The sequence below is a fragment of the Oreochromis aureus genome, linkage group 17, assembly GCF_013358895.1.
Source record: "Oreochromis aureus strain Israel breed Guangdong linkage group 17, ZZ_aureus, whole genome shotgun sequence".
Lineage (NCBI taxonomy): Eukaryota > Metazoa > Chordata > Actinopteri > Cichliformes > Cichlidae > Oreochromis > Oreochromis aureus.
Window position 1 is genome coordinate 19,809,651 of NC_052958.1, and position 20,878 is coordinate 19,830,528.

General features: G+C 41.8%; 1 protein-coding gene across 1 annotated transcript in view; it reads left to right on the plus strand.

Moving 5' to 3' along the window:
- Positions 1–20,878, plus strand: part of LOC116336461 (SLIT-ROBO Rho GTPase-activating protein 1-like) — a 44,913-nt gene extending 24,035 nt beyond the window's left edge. Inside the window, exons 6-23 of the mRNA XM_031760348.2 lie at positions 1,745–1,942; positions 2,235–2,363; positions 2,701–2,922; positions 3,082–3,183; positions 5,261–5,458; positions 7,477–7,561; positions 7,661–7,688; positions 7,800–7,833; positions 8,577–8,637; positions 9,870–9,947; positions 10,042–10,176; positions 11,249–11,354; positions 13,512–13,736; positions 15,173–15,252; positions 15,624–15,804; positions 17,239–17,370; positions 18,158–18,491; positions 20,345–20,878. Of these exons, the coding sequence (XP_031616208.1) occupies positions 1,745–1,942; positions 2,235–2,363; positions 2,701–2,922; positions 3,082–3,183; positions 5,261–5,458; positions 7,477–7,561; positions 7,661–7,688; positions 7,800–7,833; positions 8,577–8,637; positions 9,870–9,947; positions 10,042–10,176; positions 11,249–11,354; positions 13,512–13,736; positions 15,173–15,252; positions 15,624–15,804; positions 17,239–17,370; positions 18,158–18,491; positions 20,345–20,806 (2,790 nt within the window). The 3' untranslated portion in view covers positions 20,807–20,878. The remainder of the gene's footprint in view (positions 1–1,744; positions 1,943–2,234; positions 2,364–2,700; positions 2,923–3,081; positions 3,184–5,260; positions 5,459–7,476; positions 7,562–7,660; positions 7,689–7,799; positions 7,834–8,576; positions 8,638–9,869; positions 9,948–10,041; positions 10,177–11,248; positions 11,355–13,511; positions 13,737–15,172; positions 15,253–15,623; positions 15,805–17,238; positions 17,371–18,157; positions 18,492–20,344) is intronic.

Here is a 20,878-nt window from a genome sequence, read left to right on the forward strand (position 1 = left end):
TAGTCTACAAATGCAACAAGAAAAGAATGCACTTCTAAAGATTTCATTCATCTGCAGTTAATCAGATAATAAAGCAGTAAAAAACAAGACCAAGGAAGGATTCTTGTAAAATTTCAATCAGGTTTTTAAAGCTGGTGTTGGGGTCATTCCTCAATAATGGGTTGCACAATAATCATGCACAAAAATGACACATTAAATACACTAACAAGTGTCTGACAGCCTTTTGTTGACTCACTAACTTCCCCTCCCACCTCTGCATCTTCAGCACTGTGAAAAAGTATTTACCCCCTTCCTGATTTTATAGTCACTCCAAATCATTTGCCATCACCCCCAACCAGTCACAGCAGATGGCTGCCCCTCTTTGAGCCTGGTTGCGCTGAAGGCAACTGTTGTTGTGATTTTGCGCTATAGAACTATAATTGAATTGAATTGTTTTGCTTTTTTTCCACATTTGTCACACATACATTTTTCAGATGACATAAAATTAACACAGCAAAAGAACATCATACCAAGAGTCAAACATGGCGATGGTGGTAGTATGACAGTCTGGGGTTGCTTTGCTGCTTCAGGACGACTGATGGAACCATGAATTAAGCTCATGGCTCAAGCTATTATTTTGTGCACTGAAGCTCAAGAGCACTTGGGTTCTGCAGCAGGACGATCCGAAAGACAGCAGCAAGTTCACCTCTGGCTGCAAAAAAAAAAAACTGTTTTGGAGTGGCCTAGTCAAAAGTCTGGGATCAGACTGAGATGCTTCGGCATGACCTTAAACAGGCTGTTTATGATGGAGAACCCTCCCATGTGGCTGAATTAAAACAATTCTTCAAAGTGGAGTGGGCCATTTCAAAAGCCTCATTGCCAGTTATTAAAAGTGATTCATTGCGGTTTTTCACACATTAGTAGACGCTACCTTTCAAACATTACATGGCATTAAAGGTTTTTGTTTTCGATCCTTTAAACAGGTAAACAGGACCTGTTATGCTTTTGCTTATGTCCTTTCTCTTGAATGTTCATTTAAATCATGGCCAGAGTTTCAAATAATGAGGTCAGTGCAATTAATCACAGTGAGCAAAAAAAAATTAGGTTTCAGGCAGGTTTTTTCTACTCTTGGATTTGTATGGTGTCATAGAGAGCAGATATTCCTAATATGGTTGTCTCAGAAAGCCCCACCCACCTGCTGTTCCAACTGGGGTTTTTTTAACAATGAGGAGCCAATCATGAGAAAGCTGGCTGAAAGGGAGGAGGAAAGAAGCCTATACGGCAGTTCCAGAGGATGAGGGGCTGCAGAGCAGTGATTCAGAGTTGATTCACCGCCCTGCAGAGCTATTCGAGTCCAAGAATTAAAATATGGTTCTGGAAATGAGCAGAATAGGTTCCTTTAATGGTAGTAACAGGGAAACTGTCAAAGCAAAGTCAGTGGCTTCTTTTCACAGCTCAGAAAGCTTCCTTTTTAAATGCAAAAATCACACTTTTCAACTATTCATTTTTTTCTTCTGCTTTTTGTCTGACGTTATCCTTCTAACCTGCTTTAAAGTAAAAAATCTGCCTCCTATTGGCTGCCAATTATCAGGTTTTTCTTCAGGTCAGAGCGCTGGCCTTAAAAGCTCCTTGTCCAAACACTAGAAATCAGATTAGAGCAGCGCTGATAACCTTGGGGGGATAAAAAAAAAAGACAGTCGACCCCGGCTGCAGTGCGCTGCTGTTTTCCTATTTGATTGGGTTATTATGGGCTGCTGTTGCCTAGGTGATGAAGACATATCATATGTACCACGCGGAGACGATCAGCGCAGAAACCAAGCTGCGGGAGGCAGAGCGCCAGGAGGGGCGCGTGAAGGGCGTGTCAGGGACTGGCGGAGGGGTGGAGCCTGTGTTCGGCCTGCGGATAGAAGAGCGCCACCAGAGACGCAACGCCGCCCGTAAGATGGAGAAAATGAGAGAGAAGGTAACAGTTTTATAAAGAAAGGAGACTGTGTTTCCTCTCAGGTGTCATCCAAAGCAACCAGATGGGTAACCTGTTCCTGCATGAGATATTTTAGAATGAGATACTTTCTTTATTTAATCCTAATACTTTCCACTTCTTCTTGATTTCAACATGACTTGAAAGCAGAAAGGACTAATTATGAAAGCTATTTTTTGCTTCTTGTTGATCGCATTTGCAGAACAAACAAGGGGAATCGGTACACGAGAACCAGAAACCAACCATTTAATCTTCTTTATGTCTGTTTCTTTACTAGAGGAAGGCAAAGTACTCAGAGAACAAACTGAAGACTGTGAAAGCCAGAAATGAGTATCTGCTGACTCTGGAGGCCACCAACGCCTCGGTGTTCAAATACTATATCCACGATCTGCCCGATATCATAGATGTGAGTAAATTACAGAGTGTATTTGTGGCACAAACCTTATATTCATCACTTAAAAAGGTTGTTGGGTTTGTAAGCCAAAATAGGAATTTGTATGTTTAAAGGCAGTTTTAAAATGTATGGAGAGAGGTTTTATGAGATTATTTTTAGGGCCTCTGGTAATAGGAATAAAATTCCCTTAGATTTTTCCCATAGCGAATGTTACATCCATTACACTTGAAGCTATTCTAGTACTTGAATTGGCATGAAACTCTTAATTCTCCTCATAAATGTTCACCAATTTCTACAAAATATGTGCGGTCTTTTCCCTCCCATGAATAAATCCCCATCTTTGTATTAGTGCTGTGACCTTGGGTACCACTCCACTTTGAGCCGGGCACTGAGGACCTACCTGTCAGCTGAACTGAGCCTTGAAGCCTCCAGGAGGGCGGGTCTGGAGGTCCTGGAGGGGGCTGTGGAGGGCCTGGACCCCGCCCGTGACAGGCAGCGTCTGCTGGATCTCTACCCCACTGCCTTCTGTCCCCCACAGAACTTCAGCTTCCAGGCCCACATGGGCGACACAGTCAGTACAGTACACCACATCTTCAGATTTTTTAATCCTCTTTTTGTCCTTTCAAAATAAGAGTCTGACACATATTATTAAATTTAAATATTCACCACAGAGTATTTAGACCTCTGAACAGCCATTTTCTAATTGTCTTCTTTTTTTGCTTCATATCAGGTGGCCCAGATCACCTCCCAGCCGCAGGTCCAGTCAGAGCTCAGCCTCCGCCTCACACAGCTTCAGACCCGCCTGGCATCTCTGAAGATAGAAAATGAGGAGGTCAGAAACACAAGTACACCTCATAAAACTCAGGAAAACCATTTTGACATTAACTCTATTTGGAGTTACTAACTAGGACTACACTAAGATGGTTTATAAGCCATGTTTTATAAGCAACCTCGGTAGGCCCACACAGAAGCTGATCTAACGTTTAATCCCAGATGGAAGAATTTAATTGAATTCAATTAAATGTGGAATATTTTTGCCCGTTATGGTGCAGTTAGAGCTGTAATGTGGCTCAAAAGTCATGATATGTGCCTGATATGTGTTACTGCAAGTGTTAATGTTGGCTAAGATGACATAACTCGCCTGAAATTTGGCCCATATAAGGTGGACCTGAGACTGAGTCAAAGCCATCATTCAAGGCCCACGTTGCTAAAAGAAAACTGCAAATTTGGCCAATAATACCTGGGGCACTTATTGGTATTTGGACTAAGACTTCACATTTTTGTGTTTATTTTTATGGTCTCATCTCATGTACAGGAAGTTACCTCTTTTTCTTATTTTTTTCCACTAATCCTTCTTAAAGCGCTGATCGAGAAAGTGGCTACCAGTAAGTTCAACAACAGATTTCTTTGAGCTGCTAAAAAAAATGTCATTGATGTGGACACAAATTTACTTGATGTTTGCACTAATCTGTCCTGTTGTCCATCTGAGATATTTAGCTCCTGCTTTAGAAATTAAAACAACACAGAGACTCTGGTAAAAGTGGCCAAAACCCCTTATTGATTATTAATAAAGGTGCCTCTTTCTAACAGTTAAAAACTTTGCACAAAGTTATGGTAATTTATACAGATTTAATGGGGTGATAATGTGGCATATGTAGCCTCTAAAAATAAAGTTGAACCATCTGATAGCGGCGTGGTGCTGCAGACTGCCGGTGTCCTCGCTGTTGTTGTGCACAGAGGGCAGCTGTTAACTCACCCCGAAGGGCATAAAAATGCTGAAGGAGTCTGGATTAATGAGCTGCATCTGCACATCTCAGCGGCTTACAACACACACAAACACAAATGAAAAACACTCATAGACTCATTACTCTTGCTGTAAATATAAACACTCTTTGCATATGTAGTATATGTAAACACTGCACCTCCTTAGGCATTTTTGAAAATGAAGCCACGCCCATAAAATAATGACAGTAATTCAGATGCATTGATCCATGGAGCTGTGCTGAGACTGAGTAATGTGTTCAGAGCTTACAAAGTTGCTCTTCCATTTACGATCGGTCGAAAAACTTGAGTCCAGTAGACCAGCAGACATCACCAAATGCTGTGTTTACTACCTTGAGATGCTCTGCATGACCTTTACTGCAGAATATTGCATTTCTTTATTTTTGCCATTTTCTTTGGTTCATTATCCATTTGCACTGAGAAGCTCCGTCTGATCAGTTTTGCAGCATTTAGCCGAATCTGAGGAGAGAGTACAGCTCTGTATACTTCACGTTTCATCCTGCTGCTTCTATCACTAGTGGTCTGGTTCCACTGGTAGCCATACAGGCTCATGCCATAACGATGCCGCCACCATGTCGGACAGATGATGTGGTATGCTTTGCATCACGAGCTGTTTCCCCCCTTTTCCATACTTTTCTGATACAAGTTCATCTTGGTTCAGTTTCTCCTTTTATTCCAGTATTGAGCAGGCTCTTTCAGATGTTTCCTTGAGTGTAACCGGTGGTTTGCACCTTGTCATAAATCCTCTGTATTTACATTCATGAAGGTGTCTTTTGATTGTAGACTTTGACAGTGATCTGCCTTCTACTTCAAAAGTGTTTTTGACTTTTTAAATGTTGTGAAGTTGTTTTGATTAACAATGAAAATCATTCTGTCATGATGCACTGTAGTTGTCGTCTGTGGTCTTTCAGGAATTTTTTGTGATGCTGAGCTGACCAGTACATTAATTGGTGGCTTCTAAACTTTCACTGATAGGTTTATTTTGGGTTTTCAGCCAAATGATGGCCTCCCTCATCTTCACTAACATCTCTTTGGACCTCATATTGAGAGTAACATGTGGCTGTGGATCAGTATCATGTAACATGTGGATACTTACTATGCTGTTCCACTTTTCTGCCACCTTCCAGGTGAAGAAGACCTGGGGTGCGACTCTGACCACCTTGCAGGACATGACGGTGCTGGACGACTTTGACGTCTCCCAGAGCTTCACCCACAGCCCGTCTTCTGAGTCGGTGAAGTCCAGCGTGTCGGACGGCTACTTGAACAAACCCAGTCTGGCCAAGAGACGGGCAAACCAGCAGGAGACCGAGCTCTTCTACTTCTCTGTAAGCCCAGCAGAGCAGAGATTTTTTTCTTTAGATTTTACACAGTTTTTCACCCCCGTTACGTATATTAGATGAAGGCTAATATACACACCCCCGTTCTCTGCGGCCTGCTGGAGCGGGGGGGCTAGGAGGAGGAGTTGGCCGTCCGACTGGGGTCTGGAATGTGGGGCCTCCCTGCTGCTGCGGAGTCGGGGCGGTCTGCTTCTCCCCACCGCAGGGAAAAGGGTAACACCACCTGGGTCTGGGTGCAGTTTCCCCCTCCAGGGGCAAGGGTACCCAGACCCGGTTCTTAGAGTACGCTTGGGGAGAGTGATTGTGTGTACAGCGTCTCTTTATGTCTGTCTCCGCGTTGGTTGAGTGTGGAATAATTGCCTATGAGAGCATGAGGGTGGGAATGGATGTTTGTATCTGTGTGTGCCTGTATGTCTGTGTCTATATGTCAGGTTGGGTATCAGACGCCACCTCTCTGGGGACATCTCAGGCCCTCCAAGGTTTGGAGGCCTATCTCCCCCCACCACTTCCCCTGCCGGTGGTGGACGCCCTCAGACATCGGTGCGTTGGTGGTTCTCTGTGTCTGGGGATGGGCGCCCAGGTACACACTGGCTCACTCCTTGGCGGCTGCTGATCGGGGCCTGGAGCCTGGGGCTCGCTCGGGCCACTTCGGAGGCGGGGTGCCCTCGGCCTCTCGGCCCGGGGCTCGGTCACTCAGGCACAGCTGGCTGCCGGCGGAGCTCACGGGCACGTCACTGCAACCCCCCCGGCTTCTGCTCCGCGGCTGCTGAGTGACCCCTCATCTGGGACTCTCCTCAGCTCTTTCTGGGATAGTGACGCAGCTGCCCCTCTGTTGGTCTTCCTTGGTCTCTTGTGTTCTGGGGGCCTCTGGATGTCTGGAGTCTTGATCTCCTCCATACCTGCTTCATGCCCTGGAGGACGGGGCAGTGGCCCCCCACACCCTCTAGCCGATCATTACATGAAGGAACCTTTTAAAAAAACAAACAAACAAACAAACAAACAAACAAAAAAAAAAAACAAGCGCGTCCATGCTCACAGGTGTACACACAGGTGATCACACACAAACTACACCCTTTTTGGCTCCTACCTCAAAGCACACTGTGCGCTGTCGATCTCACGTGCTGCACAATAATGTTTAATATTTAGTTTTTACTGTCATATTCCCATAGATCATTGTGATGTTGTTTATTACTCTCGTTTTCTTCTGCTTGCTTTCTCTTTCTTTCTCAACAGGTGATCCAGATGATCGATATATGTATTTTTTTTGTCTGCTTATTCTGTTGGTTTTGGTTTTTGCCCTTTTCCCCGTCCCTCTTCCCCGCTGCTTTTTTCTTTTCCTCTTTCTTTCTCCCTTTCTTTCCCCAGTTAAGTCTGTCCCGTATTCAGCAAGTGAAAATAAAATAAACAATAAAAGGTGAATCAAATGGACCATTACGGCAAGGCTGGGATGGTCAATTTGGTAAAGTAAATCCGTTGGGCATCTTTCTTCGCCTTTAGACAATAATTCTGATGGCAAAAGAACCAAACGGGACAGGTTAAAAAAAAAAAAAAAAAGATGAAGGCTGGTTTTAAAAGTTGCAAATATTGAATAAGTATAGAGTAAAGGGCGGCGTGACATCCAAAACACACTACATTTAGTCAGATAAATCACATTTGAAATAAGTTGTTACAGCTGCAGAATACAGTTATACTTTAGATTTCTGAACTTCTATATTAGTGTTTTGTTAACTTAGTTTCCTTTATAACACCACATAATGCTGTCCTTGATTTTTTTTATTCATTTATCACATTTTTTATATTTCAGATTCATCTGTCTTCTGGTGGTGTCTCTACATACGCTTACCAGATGTACTGATTCAATGTGAAGTTCATTCTGCTTTTAGCTGCTTTACTTGCACTAATGTACAGTGTGTACTGTTATCACTGCATTCTGTACACTCATACTTTATTTGATTGTGTATAATTTAGCCTTTGTGTTTGTCATTTATGTGATTTCCTATATTCAGAAATTCCGCGAGTACCTGGAGGGAAGTAATCTTATTTCCAAACTTCAGGCTAAACACGATATATTAAAGAAAGCGTTGGCAGAGGGTAAGAGTCTCTCTCAGTCTTCTTTAGTCTTGTACTTTGTCAGACAGACTCTGATCAGCATTTCTTCACTTTTAAATCTTCTCCTTTTTTCTCTTGCAGGATACAAAGCTGAACTGCTGACTACCAGGTAAGCTGTTTTCCTGTCACGTTGATAATAAGTGTTGCATCTCTTTGCTGTGCTTTAGCTCTCTAAAACTCTCATCTTTCACTTTCTTTCTCCTTTTTGTACTTGTTTCAGCCGTGGGCGGAAGAACTCCCATAGCAAGCACCAGGTAAAGTTTGACCTCATCTGGGCTTTTGAGGATTTGGGGGGGGGGTTAATGTTCTCCTCAACAGTAGTCTGTGCAAGATATCAGCTGCGCAATCTGCTAATTTGTCAAAGGCTACAATTTGGATTTGAAAGCCCAGAGTGTGTAACCACTGAGGAAAAATATTAGCAATATAAATAAGGTTGTTATCTACAATGCAATGAAAGTGTATTAATGTTGCCCTCAGAACAGCAAGCTTAAGAAGCAATAATGACTCATTTTTATGATTCATTTACCCATAGTATTACCCATCCCTGCACCTGCACCATGTGAGACATTACTCGGGGCAGAAAAAATAACTCCTTGAACTTTTATTGCATACTTTTTGATCAATTGTTGGCTTAAAAGATAGCAGGACAGTGAAGCTGCACACACAATATTTATCATAAAGTATTAGTAGTAATATTAGTATATTAATGTAACACAGCAAAAACTACATTTCAAACATAAATATGTTAGTTTTACAATAATAAAGCAATTTACACCACAATTCTCTTTTCTGCTATCAATCTGCCATCAATCTCATAATCAAGGGATATACCATAAAAATGTAATGTTTTGCATGTCTGTTTATTGGTGCATGTCCACAACCTGTCTACACATAATACACAACATATTCATACATTAATGTACATGAAAAAATCTTCAAAAATATTATAAATATACTAAAATTAAAAATACTCTGCACTCTAATTGCGTTTTTGTAGGATTCAACCAAAGCCATACCCTTGCTTGTGGAGAGCTGCATCCGCTACATCAACCTACATGGTGAGTGTCACTTTTCAGCTTTAAACAATGTGAAATAAATGCTGTAGTGGCTGATGCTGTCAGATGAAGGGCTAAATTAGAGAAAGGGATGAAGGGTTTCATAGTTACAGCAAAGAAAATGACTGGAAGGTATGAATTTAATTTACTGAAGTACTTCTTCCTGCTTGCCATCAGCTATAATTCTGGTTCAGAAATGTTGTTGTGTGCATTTGTGGGCTGTCCAGAGGTGTTTTACACTTATAAACTAAAAGAGGGACATTGTGAGTAGTGCTGCAGGAGGCAGTTAAATCCTTTTTTGTTGATCACATAAAGCCGCCTAAATCTTAACTGTCAAACTCTCGTGTTGGCATCCTTTCACTCTCTTCACTCTGCAAACAACAAAACTGCATCACAGCCAGCATCTGACAGCTGAACAAGTACAAAACAGTGATTTCATTTTAATTCAATCATTCCCAAGCTGCAGCTGATAATCATTGTTTTATAATTATGCTATAAAAATGAATTTAGCCTCATACTCGACATGGTGTTCTACAATGTACTTTTGGTGGCATGTAAAATGTACTCAAATATTCATATCCTGATATATTTTACATTTTATGTAATCAATAGCAAAATAACAGGTAGAGACCATGAATAAAAGCTCTTTTTGTCTGAAATGCTATGAAATGCACTAAACAGTCCAACCCAAGAGTTCATAGACATTGTGATTGTGTTGTTTATTCGGCAGCGCCTACTTGGCCGCCTACTGAATATGCAAAAGACGTAACTCGTCATTAGATCCTTAGGCTAGCACCTAGTAGCCCAAGTTGGCAGCTAGCACTTCTAGATTAAGAACTACAATCCTAACTAACACCATTTTTTGGCAGACTGTTATGCTAGTCCCTAGCAATCCAGTATTATCAACTAGGCATTGATGTCGAAGGCACTGGTGTCACATGGCTAATAAATACCTTTTTGAAGCTAGTTACTAGCATCCCTCTGCTATCAACTACAATTTTGAAGTGGTCAGTAGTTTATGTGAGTAGGCATATGAATTACAAGATTCATGGATTAATTAGTACTTTATCCTGTTAAATCAGTAGATAAATCAGTCTTTGGCACTTAGCCATAAAAAACTAGAAAGTGTTCATACTACAACTTATGTCAACATTTGCTTCTCAGCATTTGGGACAGATCAGCTAGGCTTAGATTGTGACTATGTGCAACCTCCATCCCTCTGCTGTTCCCAACAGGTCTTCAGCATCAAGGCATATTCCGGGTATCAGGATCACAAGTGGAGGTCAATGACATCAAGAACTCGTTTGAAAGAGGTGAGAGGTCAACGGGAAGGTAACCTGACTGTCACATGATAAGTAGGCCGGCAAACTTGTATTTGAGGATTTCTCTCTTCTGCCTCTCGTCCAGGTAACGATCCGCTGATTGACGAGGAAAGCAACCATGACATTAATTCTGTGGCTGGAGTGTTGAAGCTCTACTTCAGGGGTTTAGAGAACCCTTTGTTTCCCAAGGACAGGTTTAATGACCTCATCTCCTGCGTCCGTAAGTACTGTACTGATAAAAACAGAAAAATAATGTAAAAGAAACAGTTTGATCACAGAGCAACCAAAAATCCACAGAACATGTTAACGATTCAGAAAAGAATCACAAAGATTTGATATTGATATTAAGATGTTTATATTAAGTTAAGGATCAGGACTTTTTCATAGCAAATAATCCAAACCACTGACCTCGTCCTGTGGATGGGCTCATTTTGGATGTTCTCTTGACTGAACTTTGGTCAAATTTCAGTGTGTTTTTGCCACTTGATGGCGTTCAACCCTTGTCAAATATAGCTTAACCACATTATCATTCTCACTGATGAAGCAGGCAGTGTTTTAGGAGAAAGCATGGGAAAATATGACCAACTATCACTCCTTTTTTTTAAAAACAAACCAAAAAAACAACTATCACTCCTAACAGGAGGTTAATTAAAAATGTAAAGTCTTAATTAAGCACTTTTTACCTATACAACACCTTGGGGTTGAAAAAACTCCTGAAGGAGCTTGGGATGGAATCACCAACCTTCATAACACTCGATGACATGCACTAGTTGCTAGATGCTAGCAACTAGTGCATGTACTTTTTGCACATGGCGAACAAGTATAACCTATACAAGCTACATAGTGGATGAAGTTATGCAGAGCTCCAACCAACGTGGGTGGTGTAGATGCAGTGAAATGTGAAAAGATCCAACAGTTGGTTATTTGTGTCCCAGTGAAATGTTCAAATCAAGTGATTGTCTGTGAAGCTCAACTTTCATTTGCTTTAACACTTGAGTCTGAACCGTTTGTGCAGCTTCCATCTGCTGCGGTGAAGCTCAGCGGGAATCTCTGTCTATCTATTCAGCCCACACGCAGTCACTTTCCCTCTCGGTTTCCTCGTCTTTGTTTCTCGTTAGTGTCTCTTTGTCTCTTTGAAACCCATCCCCTCCACAGCAGAGACATGGAGCCGCCTGCTTCCCTTTCTGCGGCGCCGACTGGCGTGTTTCAGGATGTGTCATCGTGTTACAGACACCTCGTGATGTCTCAGGGACTCATAATGACTTTAGATTATGTGCATTTTCCTGCTGCAGGGATAGAAAACCTGTACGAGAGAGCGCAGTGTATCCGTAAGATCCTGCTGGGTGTCCCGAGGGCGACGCTGGTGGTGATGCGCTACCTGTTCGCCTTCCTCAACCAGTGAGTATCCACTTATACAAAACCGGGCCCTCACATTTATGATAATTGCCCATTTTTGTGTTTTCCCAGCTGGGTGGGGAGATGCCTCTCCTGTAGTGAAAAGGGTTCGAAGTGCACACTTGTATAGATGATAAAACACAGCTCATTTTGTTTCTACAGCCTCTCAAATAAATATAGAATGAGAGAGCAGCATGGAGAGGCAGGAGGTGTGAACAGGAAGTGTGATGAGCTGGTGCGATGTACCAGGCGAGTGATGTACTGGTGTGTTTATTAGCAGGGCTCTGAAATGCATTCAGCTTCAGTGTTATTAAACCAGGAGCTTCACGGTCGAGCGCAGAGAAGATATTTTAATCACTATTTGAAATGAAAGCTGCAATAATGGAAAAATGCCAGAGTTTATTGAATACAGCCTTTTGGCTTTAGAAGTGTATTAAGGCAAGCATTTTTAAAATAATAAGACAAAGTAGAGCATCACATAAAGAGCTCTGGAGTCGTAGTTTGCAGGTAATTCGCTGCATGGTGTCAGGGTTCCTGGGTCGGTGATCCAGTGTTTTCAGTTTTGTCACATTTAGGTTATGTTGCCACATCAACGTTCTCATTTCCTGCTTTTCCTGTGTCAGCTCGTCTCTTGTGTTATTAGCCAGATTATGTTCAGCTGTGTACTCACCGGTCTCTCATTATCATCCTCATCAGTCTGTGTATTTAAGTCCTCTGTTTCCACCCGTTCACTGTCGTGTCATTGATGTTATGTTGTCGTTTCCGCCTGCGTTCAGTTCAGCCAGCCATTCAGTCTTTCAGCCAGTCAGTCCTTTCGTTCCTGCCCTGTTCATCCACGCTTCATAATCTTCAGTTCTTCACTATCCACGAGTCCTGCGTTTGGGTCACTTCCTCGCCTCCACACGACACAAATCCTGACACATGGTTTCATAGCAGAAAAGAGAACGTTAAAAAACATGCAGAGAGTAACAATATTAGGAACTTTCTGGTGATCTTAGAATATTTTTTGATAAAATAATTCAGAAAATACAAGATTTTTTTCCCTTTTTTTAAATTAAAAATAATTATAAAAATTCAGGATTATAGGATGTATTTATTTTATACGTTCTCAAAGCTTAAAAAATTACAAAACTTTCTAAATTAATGCAAAGAACACAGCAAGTAATAATAATAAAAAATAAAGCAATAACCTCGTAAATCTCATATGATCATAAATTACATATTTCTGAGGATTGGGGGCTGCTGCTTCGAAGTTCAGAAACATTCATGTTTCATTTTAATTTATCATTTTATTATTTTTCATAAAAATTCATAGAACTGTGGTTACATCAATAACTAATCTTTAATTATTTAATTATTATTTAATCTTTTATGACTGTAATCTACTAACTTCTTTAACTTTTTTATTTAAAAATAAATAAAAAGCATAGAGATTGTATTCTCCATTACAGTCTTATTGCTTTGTCACCTTTTGAAACCAGCAAACAACACAGAAGTGTAAAACTACAGACTTTTGCATAATTAATCTGGTGAGTCATATTTAAGCATCAAAAATGCTTAAAATGCAATACCAAACAAAAACATTTGCAGTTTTTCTTTGTCTTATCTGAAGGTAGATTCAATATTTTAAGGTGTGAACTGTTGCTCAGACAAAAAGAAGAAAACTTTTATTGATTAAAAAGTCAGAAAAAAAATCATGATTTTATGTTGCTATTAAGAATCAGAGAACCATGGTTACATGAGAAACCTACTGTTGTGCCACTGTAGGTCTCATTTAGAGCGAAATGGTGATCAATCACTTAATCGACAGAAGTTTAATTGGCAATTATTTTAATAACAGTCTCATTTTCAAACAGTTATTATTTAAGCAAGATTTGATATTTTATTTCGGGGAAAATTATAGTTCCCTTCACTTCTCAAACTAGACTCCATTAAAAATAATGTCAGTTTAAGACAGATGAGGAAAAGTGTTTACAGTCTTTTTTAGCGCTCACTTTTCTTTTTCCTCACTGCTCCTCAGAGCCATATTTCTAATATTTAGACACAACTATACAGTGAAACATTAAAAGAAGTCATACTTTTCTGTTTCTCTCAGTTTTGGTAATTAACAGTTTAATTGTAATCAAGTAAAGTCTGGCCACATTGCCCACGTTTCTGCAGCCTTTCCCAGTACAGCGATGAAAACATGATGGATGCTGGAAACCTGGCCATTGTGTTCGGCCCCACCCTACTGCCGACACCGGAGACCCTGGACCAGGTGGCCTGCCAGGCGCACGTAAATGAGGTCATCAAAACGGTCATCCTGCACCACGACAACATCTTCCCTGACACCAAGGAGCTGCCCGGCCCAGTGTATGAGAAGTGTATGACTGGAGACCAGTACTGGTGAGCATCAGGATGTTATCCTTTATTACACTCTGTTGGAATTTAAATTCATTTATTTGATTAATAACAAAAGTAAATTACTTGATGTCCTGAACACAGAAAGACATTTGTTTGAAATTGTTACACACATGTAACATTTTAAGACAGATGCAGTAAAAACCTCTGGGAAATATTCCCTTAACCAAACAGGAAGTCCACCATTTGGTGTTAAATATCAAACTTTGATGCCATTTTTATAATTCCAAGGGCTACACTTAAACAAAAACCTACTAAAGATTTGACTGGACAGCTTTATATTTGGTTTAGGAAAACAAAAACTTAAGCGTTTGAGTTTTCACTGAAGTGTTCTGTGACTCATTAGCACAACAGCTAATAAGAGTCCAGGATTTAAGGCATCTATATGCCCATTTCTTCGCCAGCCTTGAATTTTGTTTTTATATTTTAATGTTTCCAGATTAACCGTTTCATTTCTGATAATTTGGTAAATTCTTACTTTGACAGCTTCAAGCACGTATTCCCTGGTATTTCACCTTTAATTCAAACATCTTTAATTCAAAAATGCAGAAATAAATCACACATTGATATCATGCAGTATGACCTGCACTTCACGAGGACATCAATAATTCTGATGTTCATCAAGAATAAACACCACAAATCTGCTTAAAGGTACCTTCTGTAATGATCCTCTGCAGGATTTAACTAAAGCTTTCACCACAAGGGGGCAGAATATTTGTTTTTACCACTGGGTGTGTAGCAATGTCTCCAGATGTGTGCAGTTGTTTAATTTCTAATATTTCTTTTTAGGTTTCCTTCATTTCCACAGGCTTTACCTTATGTCCCACTGCTGCTGGAAGTAAAAATGACACCAAAGTACAGTCTGGCTGTGGTTCCGCTTGAGTTGGTAACTCTTCTGCACAATACAATACAGGCTTTAAGCTATTTTTAAACAGAGGAAAATACCTCAGAGTTCCTTAAAAGGGCAGAGAAAGAAACACCCTGCAGAACCTAAACCAGAACAATTTTAGGTTTCCTTTACTGTCACAGTAACTCAGCAGGAGTTCTATGTTTATCACTACGTGTACTGCAAAGACGAAGTGCTTATAGGCAATTCTGCATTCTTTTAATGGCATTTAAAGTATATAAATAAAGGTTAACTGCAGGGTGGGGCCTTTGAATAAATTGAGCTGTTGGTTTGAGCAGACACCTGGCAGCCTGTCAGGAACACGAGGTGTTGGAGCAGACAGTAATCCTTCTGCTGTGGGAAACCTCCTACAGCTTCTCTTTTCCCACCATCTTCTGAATCTTGACATTCTGCTGTAGCCGTAAACGTCCTCAGACTCGATGAGCGGGCTCGCCTCCTGCTGTGCGTGTTTCTCCCTTTGTTCCCACACTGAATGGACGGGTGTGTGTCAATCTGCTGCTTCTTCTTCCCGCAGCGAGAGTCCGTTCAGCGAGCCGGGAGCGTTGGAGGAGGCTGAGCCCGACGCCGGCACCGAGACCCAGACCAGCGACGAGGGTACGCATGACCCCTGACCTTCACACAATCGCCCACACTCCCATACTCGTACTCCCTCGTGGTGGTGGTGGTGGTGGTGCTGGAGAGTGGTTGCTACGGCAACAGCAGCCATGGAGACACTACGACCACCACCACCACCCTCCTTCCCTCCTTTCATCCACACCCCACCCAGCCTCCCCTCCCTCCTCCCCATCTCTCCATCTGAATTAATAGAAAAGACTCTTTTTAAAGCTCTTTTCTGACTGGTGGAGCGGTGGGTGGAACAAAGCCTCAGGGACCGTTGATTGACAAGTTCAGGTTCACCTCCAGTTCGATGTCTGGCTCTTATCTTCACCTCCTCCTCCTCTTTTCTCTCTCTGTCTCTTTGGCAGAGGGTGAAGCTGTGGAGGCGGTGGCGAGGTTCGACTACGTGGGCCGGTCGGGCCGCGAGCTCTCCTTCAAGAAGGGAGCCTCCCTACAGCTCTTCCAGCGTGCATCACATGACTGGTGGGAGGGCCGGCACAATGGCAACCACGGCCTGGTGCCTCATCAGTACATCGTGGTGAAGGACAGGCGAGTGCACAGCCCGAGATGGTTTGTACACATCAAAAACACAAAGTTAAAATTAGCTGCAGCACAGTCTGAAAATACTCGAATCTATAAAATAATCAAAGTTCATCATAAAATGTGTTAAAATGTTTAGAAAACAATGATTTTTAGTTTGTGTTTTTTCACTGAAACACATTGATTTGATTTTTTTCCTGATTGCAGGCTTCTGAAATGATTCCTCTTTTTGGTTTGCGTCCTCATAAAACTGCAAAATATCGTTTATAAATTACAAAAACTGTTGTCGTTTATTGAGTTCATGCCATTATTCAGAAATGCATATGTTTGTACTGTTTATGTACTTTTTAATGATTTTGCAGGATAATAATGCCAGTGCATTCAGGGCTTTTTTGTGTGACTACATCTTAAATGTGACCAGATTTTTTTTTAATAAATAACACACACAACTGTTCCACAGTTTGTTAATGCAGATGTCTAATCAGCCAATCATACGACAGCAGCTCATTGCATGTAGCATGTAGAGATTAGGCATGTAGACAGGATCAGAATGAGGAAGAAAGGGAAAAGCCATTTCATTTTTTTAACACTTGATTCATTTTTGTTTCATTTTTTTATTCGCGTAATAATTTATAATATTCTGATATAAAAACATTACACTGAGAATTTGGGGGTTCATATACAGCATGTAGGTGAACAAGAGCATTTTAAATTCATTTGCATTTCTTTGTGTCACATCGTCGCAATGTAACATGTATATTATACCACATGAGAGCACTGGAAAAAATTACAAAAAATAGTATAATTATTTTTGTTTCCTACATATTTTCTAGACATAATTTAGCCTTCACTTCCGTTTCACATTTTTTAAAATTACAGTGTAATGTTATCACAGCATAAACTGTGTTTGCAAAGTTTAATTTTACTCAAGCATTTTTAAAAATATTTTTCAAAATATTTCAATTTGGTTCAAGCTTTATTTTAATGTAAGTATTTCTGTTTTCCAGTAAATATAATATATAAATTTATATAGATATATGTGTATAGATATACATAGACAGATATATAGTGTCTTATCTACATTTTTAATATTCATATTTACGTAGTTTTTATCTTCAGTTTTCCAATACAAGAACAAGAACAAAGTGGATCCATTGTGTGTGTAAATGGTTTAGTTTAGTTGTAGTTTTGAGTTGAAATCTTTCTTTGTAGAAGTTCTTGTTAGCATGAGTGGCTTGATGGCCTCATTGAAGAGCTGCAGTGATGGATTTGGCTGGATTGCTGCTCACTGGATTGCACACCTTGTTGATTAACAGACTGATTGGGCTGAGGCAGTCACTAACCACATACTATTGATCAGTTAATTGATGATTGGTGCGCTGTGCTAGTTCAGCTCTCCAGTTTCCAGAGTGATTTGTCCTGATTGAGAGTCTTTGTCTTCAGGGCCGACGCCATGTCAGACACACTCAGTCAGAAAGCCGACAGCGACGGAGGAAGCAGCAGCACGGACGATAAGCGGTCCAGGAGCGAGCTGAGCTCCCCGACCGACATGAGACCTCCAGAGACCTACAACAGGTCTGTCATGTAAGACACCTTTCATTATCGTGACACGAGGGAGGATTTTCTGCGGCGCGTTTTAAGCCCATCCTGTTCTCTCACCTCTAAAAATACCTGCGGATCTCATCACGCTGGTGTCACAGCTGTTCTCATGTGACCAGTTTCCCCATCTGCAGACTCCAGACACCTTTTATTTTATTCGCAGTCATTCCTCACAACACGTCAAGGAAGGCGACCCAAGTGTGGCTAAGCTAATCTGTGCAAGAGGCTTAAAAAGCAGTCAGTACCAGTGTGATTGTGTGGACATGCTTATTAGACCAAACGTTTTCTGATACTTTGCATAAGATTTTGTGGTTTTTATGTTGGACTCTTTAAAAAAAACACAAAAAAACCTCACACCTATCACCATCTAGTGGCTGTCAAATAGGTTTTTAGGCACTTTCACATTGGCTTCATTTCTCCAACTCGGTAGCTGCATCCATGTTTTATGCTGTGTATAATAAAAAATGGGAGCATTTTCATGATTTCCTGGTTCATCTGCAGTTACTTAAAGATTTATAGAAACTGGACTTTTGTAAAACTCGAAAACTTGAAGCGTCACTTAAGTATTACATATAAGGAGCTGAATTTATAAAATCCACAAAGCTGTTTAATTATTTGAATTAAAGAAAAAAAAGTCAGAGAAGCTTTGGTACAAGCAGAGACGAGCTTGCGGGTTCTCCAAAGGGAAGGTAGTTCAGTAGTTGGTGAATATGATTTGTTTCATTCTACCTGAGCTCATGCTGTTTACACTTCCTGCTGACAGCCACAGGAGGAAGCGAACTGATGGTTTATTCCGCCGCCCTCTCTGCCGCTCTAACGACAACCACGGGAACGGAGGCGTGATGGAGCGCAGCTCTCCTCCAGTGACGGGTCACTTCAGCCCCAGGGAGCTGCTGCTGGGACGGGGTCAGGGCTTGACCCCGCCCCTAGACAGCCCGGAGCGCCGCCGCCGCTCTGCAGCCGTGACCATGACGGTGAGCCGACACGATTCTCTGCGGAGGCCTGAGGACACACCTATCCGACGCTCCAACAGCGGGCAGCACGGCTTTGGAGACTCCCATCGATCCCGAGCTCTCGACCCCGACGCGCTGGCACAGGTACGTCAAGAAAACATGTAACGTGAGATGAATATTGAAAAAAATCTTTGTTTTCATTGCGTGCAGCTGTCACCAGACTGGAGGGGGATCTGAAAACAGACAGAAATTCACTTACCTACCTCTGATTGAAATCCTAAATCCACAGCTGAGTAACACCTTTATATATCAGTGAGCCAGTGACACTGATGGTATCAGACTCTAAAAATTCTCAGCTACGACTCTGCCAAATCTGAACGGCAACAATGACACATCCATTTTAATCACAGTAGTACCACAACGCCTCTCGAGTGAGCACCACACTTCTCACAGTGTTGCCAGTGGGAGAAAATACAACCCAGTTCTGGACAGCAAAAAAAATAGAAAAGCTTTAAGGGATTTTATATCGAGTTGCTTCAAACTGGTCCTTCTTGTGACAAGCTATAAATACTTTAGTAGCTCTAAATTTGTGGTTTCAGTTTTAAGTTTAATTGAGCAATCGTGGCTCAAGAGCTGGGAGTTCGCCTTGTAATCGGAAGGTTGCCGGTTCGAGCCCCGGCTTGGACAGTCTCGGTCGTTGTGTCCTTGGGCAAGACACTTCACCTACTGGTGGTGGTCAGAGGGCCCGGTGGCGCCAGTGTTCGGCAGCCTCGCCTCTGTCAGTGCGCCCCAGGGTGGCTGTGGCTACTATGTAGCTTGCCATCACCAGTGTGTGAATGGGTGGATGTCTGGATATGTAAAGCGCTTTGGGGTCCTTAGGGACTAGTAAAGCGCTATATAAATACAGGCCATTTACCATTTTTTTTAAGTTTAGACATTTTTATTGGATTTTTTTTTTTACTCCTTAAAAAAAGTTTGCTTTTTCTTAATTTCTCTAATATTGGGACAAAATTCAAATCATGAGGTCCTCATATGCGAAGTAATCCTTGTGAACTAAACACTCAGGTCAGGCAGTTTTTTTTCTACTCCTGCTCTGTATGACATCATTAGGGGCTGTTTTAATCTGGAGGCGAAAATGAAAGGGGGGTCCTCTTTGAGGTCGAAATGCTTCTATGTTAAGTCAGAACAACGACAGGTTCCAGTCTAATGAAAGTTATAAATCATGCAGAAATAATATATTTATGTTACTTTTTAAAAAGTAAAATCTTATCTGTTACCTTATTTGTCTCAAGATTCAGCCAGAGGTTTTCATGATTTACTACAGAAAGATACGGTTCGACTGAAGGCTCTACCTTCCAAATTGTGTGTGTTTGGGTTTTAATACAACACTCTCTTTCAGAAAGTTTTTTCTACCCTCGGCTCTGTTTGCGAGGGGCAGCCAATAGCGAAAAAAGCACATTTAAAGGAGAGGAGGTAAAATGGTTTGTTTCAGAGAAGTCATTTTCTCTGGCCAATACTGTGATAATTACTTTTACCATGATTACTCACACTCTGGAAAAAATGTGGATTTATTAAACTTTCAAATAAATTGTCTTTTTAATTAAGTTGATTTAAATGAACTGTGCTAAATTGAATGAATACGTTTTTTGGCAGATAAAGGAAACAAGAACAGCACAGCACAGCAGCACAATAACAGCTGCATCTTGATTTTCTCGTTTTAATAATCAGAAGTTAAATTAGACTTAACTGATTTGTCAAAATTAAATTACTTTTAGAAGCCTAAGAAAGGATAAGTAAGGATTATTTTAAGCTCTGAATACGGAAAAGCTACTTTCCAGGAATAATAGATGGAGCTGGAAAAGAACGTAATAGGTCCCCTAAAATATACATGTATTAATTTTTGAACAATCATCCAAGGAACCAAAATCTCACTTAATGTGTGAATGGATTCATTTAAAACTGTTAACTTATTCTTTAATCGTCCTCCCCGCCTGCAGGACATCGAGGAGACCGTGAGTGTGGCTTTGGGGGAGCTGAGGCAGTTGGAGCGACAGGGCTGCCGGCCGGCCCCCGACGTGGTCCTGGACACCCTGGAGCAGGTGAAGAACGGCCCCGTCACCACCTGCTCCTCCGAGTCTCCCAGCCCACACAGCACCCCCAGCACACCGGGCACACCGGGAACCCCTGGCACCCCCGGAACTCCCGGGACGCCTGGTACCCCAGGCACCCCAAGCCCCCTGAGTCCTCTGAGCCCCATCAGTCCACTCCCTGGACCTCCATCTGGACCTCCCAGACCTGCCAACCCATCCCCTGACGCTCTGGGCTCCTTCAAGCCGGTGGCGGCCGCTCGCATCGGGGGTCCGCTGCGACCACCTGCCCTGAGACCCAAACCTATGGTCCCACCCAAGAGCAGCACCCCGCCTCTACCCCCGCCGCTGGACAAATCCTGCACCATGTGAGCCAAACCAGGCCAATAAGAGGCCGAATCAGGCCTACCCGGGCCAAAAATGGGCCAGAAGAGGAGATCAGGG